Raw genomic sequence first — 2680 nt, 5'->3', positions numbered from 1 at the left:
GCAATCAGCTGCGCTGGGCTCCTGCTCCACGGCTGCTGCGGGTGGCTCTGGGCAAGGGTCCGGTGTACAGTGTAGTGCACATCACCTCAAAGTTCCAGCCCCTGAAGTACAATCCTTTTGGTCATTCATATATTACAACCCTCTTTTTTTTTCTTTTTTTCCCCCTACCCCATTTTGTTAAAAAAAATAAAGTTTTTTGGGTGTTTTCAGGTTTTGTTTCTTCTGATTTTCCTTCTTCTGAGTACGTGGGGAGCGTGGTGGTTCACGGGCCACCTCTTACTGGATCCCTCGAAAGAGACACATGGCAAAGATCATGGCAAACAGCTGGTGGCGGGAGAGGGGAAGAAGAGGGCAAAAACAAAACAGAGTACCATGAGAGTTAGCTGCATCTTCCAGAAGATCGGCAAAGCCCTCCCTGGCCCCAGGACCACTCCCGTTGCTCCCTCCTGCCCAGCAGTCAGTGGCACAGCGAGGGGGACCCTTCCCAGCACCCAGGGCAGGCTGTGGCAAAACTTTTTTTTTTCTTGAAGGCTATCCCTCCCCTCCTTCCCCTGTCCCCCGAACTGTTTGTGGCTACAGCAGCAGCCTGGCTTCATTCCCAAACCACCCTTGGTGTCGCAGGGGAGCAGGGTCCGCTGCCCCTGCTCTGCACACCATTCCCACTGCCCAGAGCAGGCTCAGCAGGTCCTTCGTGGGGGCTGCTGGGGCTCTGCCCAAGCTCTTTCTCCTTTGCACAAGCCAGAGCACTGGGGAAAGCACCCGGCCTTGCCCCAGCAATGCTGCAGGGACATCACTTCTGGGCTAACGTCATGTCTGGTGGAAGCCCATTCCTCAGAAACATCACCAAGGAGCCAGACGCTAATGCTGGGTAACGGAGATGCTCTGGAGCCAATACAGTTTCAGGCTCCAAACAGAAGTTTTTAAAGCAAAGGCACTATTTGAACACATTAACCAAGTGACAGATTAGTCAGCTTGCTGGGGTGCTGCCGCAATGAGGGCGGTGACTGTGTGGGGCCCCGGGGCTGGCGGTCGGTCCCCGAAGCCCGTGTCCAGTGTGGCAGGGTGCGAGCTCTGCGGCGGGCCCAACACGAGGCGGCACTGCAGGCGTGCGGCACAGCAGGCTCGCGGCACCGGTTATTTCCCTGCCTTTTGTGGCAAAGGACCAAGCACCCGGCTCTTTCCAGGCAATTAAAACCACAAGTTGATAACCTGCTCGCACGTCGCGGGAGCAGCTTCCCCTGGCAAGGGGGAGCACCTGCCTGTTTGCCTCGCTGCTGGACATCTACCGACACTTGCTTTTTCTTCTAGTCACACAACAGTAAGTACCTCAATGGCCAACACTCCGATGGCAAGGGCTCCTGCAAGGTACACGTAGGTCTCAAAGGAGTTCAGGATCACAGTGTAGCAGCCCTAGGAAGGACAAAACGTGGTGAGACACACCTGAGCAGCACGTTGTGGTGTTCTCACAGCACAGCCCTCTTTAGTACAAGAGGTGCTCTCCGATCCAGGCATCACAAAGCACAGCTCCCTCTCACCCAGCCCCACAGGAGGCAGAGACCCACAGGACAGTGCCAGGGAGGGGAAGGTTTTGCTGTAATGGCATGGGAGTGGTTTGCACCCACAAGCCCTCACTGACCAGGAGGAACTGTGTCTTCTTGCAGGGCAGAGAGGAGCAGCACAGGAGAGGCACTCCCTCTGCAAAGGGCAGAGACTAAGCACAGAGGAAAGGACCCTCAGGGCAGATGACAGACAGCCCAGGCTGGCTGGGGTAAGGACGATTTATTCAAAGCCAAGGCAGGAGATTCTTGAATCCTCTCTCACGGCCAGCAGCTCTTTCACACCCCAGGACCTTTTCTCTGTGCCTTCGCCCAAAGGAGCATGGATGAACCCCTACTGATCTTCTGGCTATAGGAGAATTAATTTCATTAAGAACTCATGCACTCATGTACTACAGCAATCCTTCCACTTACGCAGCATAGCCACCATCATCTTTAATGTCATTTATTATTGCTCGTACAATTAACAGCAGGTAGATCTTCTGCAAAGGTTTCATGATGTTTCTGGAAATCACCAGCTTATCCTGGCCTCAGTTCTCCCAGCCTAAAATTCCAACCCACCAGCAAATTTCCGCAAATAGATCATACATAAAGAGAAAAGCAGATTAGTGTTTGTCCAATGTAAAAAGTAGCTCTCCTCCCCACTGAGCATATAGATCACACATACACGTTTAATCCCATCTATACTGCTGGGATGTTTCAATCACCTGATTTTTTCCTTCCACCCCAAAAAAAAATGTTTGAACTGCAAAGACAGCACAACAGTTACGTACTGGTGTCCGTGCCAGACCCTGCTCGCTGCGAGTGAGACACAACCAGAGGAGAGCAAGGGAGAGCACAGAGGGGACCCACTCACGAGGCAGACCCAGGGAGTGCAGACCGTTGGGGCAGTAACCGAGCTGTTAAAACCACGCTCTTGTCAACATGGGACCGCTCAGCAGCAGCAGCAGCTCTGTTCTGGCCACGTTTCAGCCCAATTTTCAGGGAAAAGCATCCAGCCCAGCAACAAAATGTTTGGGTGCTTGCCAGAACTCCAACCTCAACCCATCTTCCAGCATGCCTGGCTACAAACAAGGATGCGCACAAGTGCGTCCCTGTCCTACCAGCATGGTGTCCCAAGAGCC

At 53.4% G+C, this 2680-nt stretch overlaps 1 protein-coding gene across 1 annotated transcript in view; it reads right to left on the bottom strand.

Moving 5' to 3' along the window:
* Window positions 1-237: 237 nt before the first annotated feature.
* Window positions 238-2680, bottom strand: part of TSPAN18 (tetraspanin 18) — a 23772-nt gene continuing 21329 nt past the window's right edge. Inside the window, exons 7-8 of the mRNA XM_009572427.1 lie at window positions 1327-1410; window positions 238-324 (exon numbers count right to left, since the gene is read on the bottom strand). Of these exons, the coding sequence (XP_009570722.1) occupies window positions 277-324; window positions 1327-1410 (132 nt within the window). The 3' untranslated portion in view covers window positions 238-276. The remainder of the gene's footprint in view (window positions 325-1326; window positions 1411-2680) is intronic.

This window comes from Fulmarus glacialis, unplaced genomic scaffold (assembly GCF_000690835.1).
Source record: "Fulmarus glacialis isolate BGI_N327 unplaced genomic scaffold, ASM69083v1 scaffold8632, whole genome shotgun sequence".
Taxonomy (NCBI): Eukaryota; Metazoa; Chordata; class Aves; order Procellariiformes; family Procellariidae; genus Fulmarus; species Fulmarus glacialis.
The sequence above is the reverse complement of the archived record's forward strand: the minus strand, read 5'-3'. Positions and strand labels throughout refer to the sequence as shown.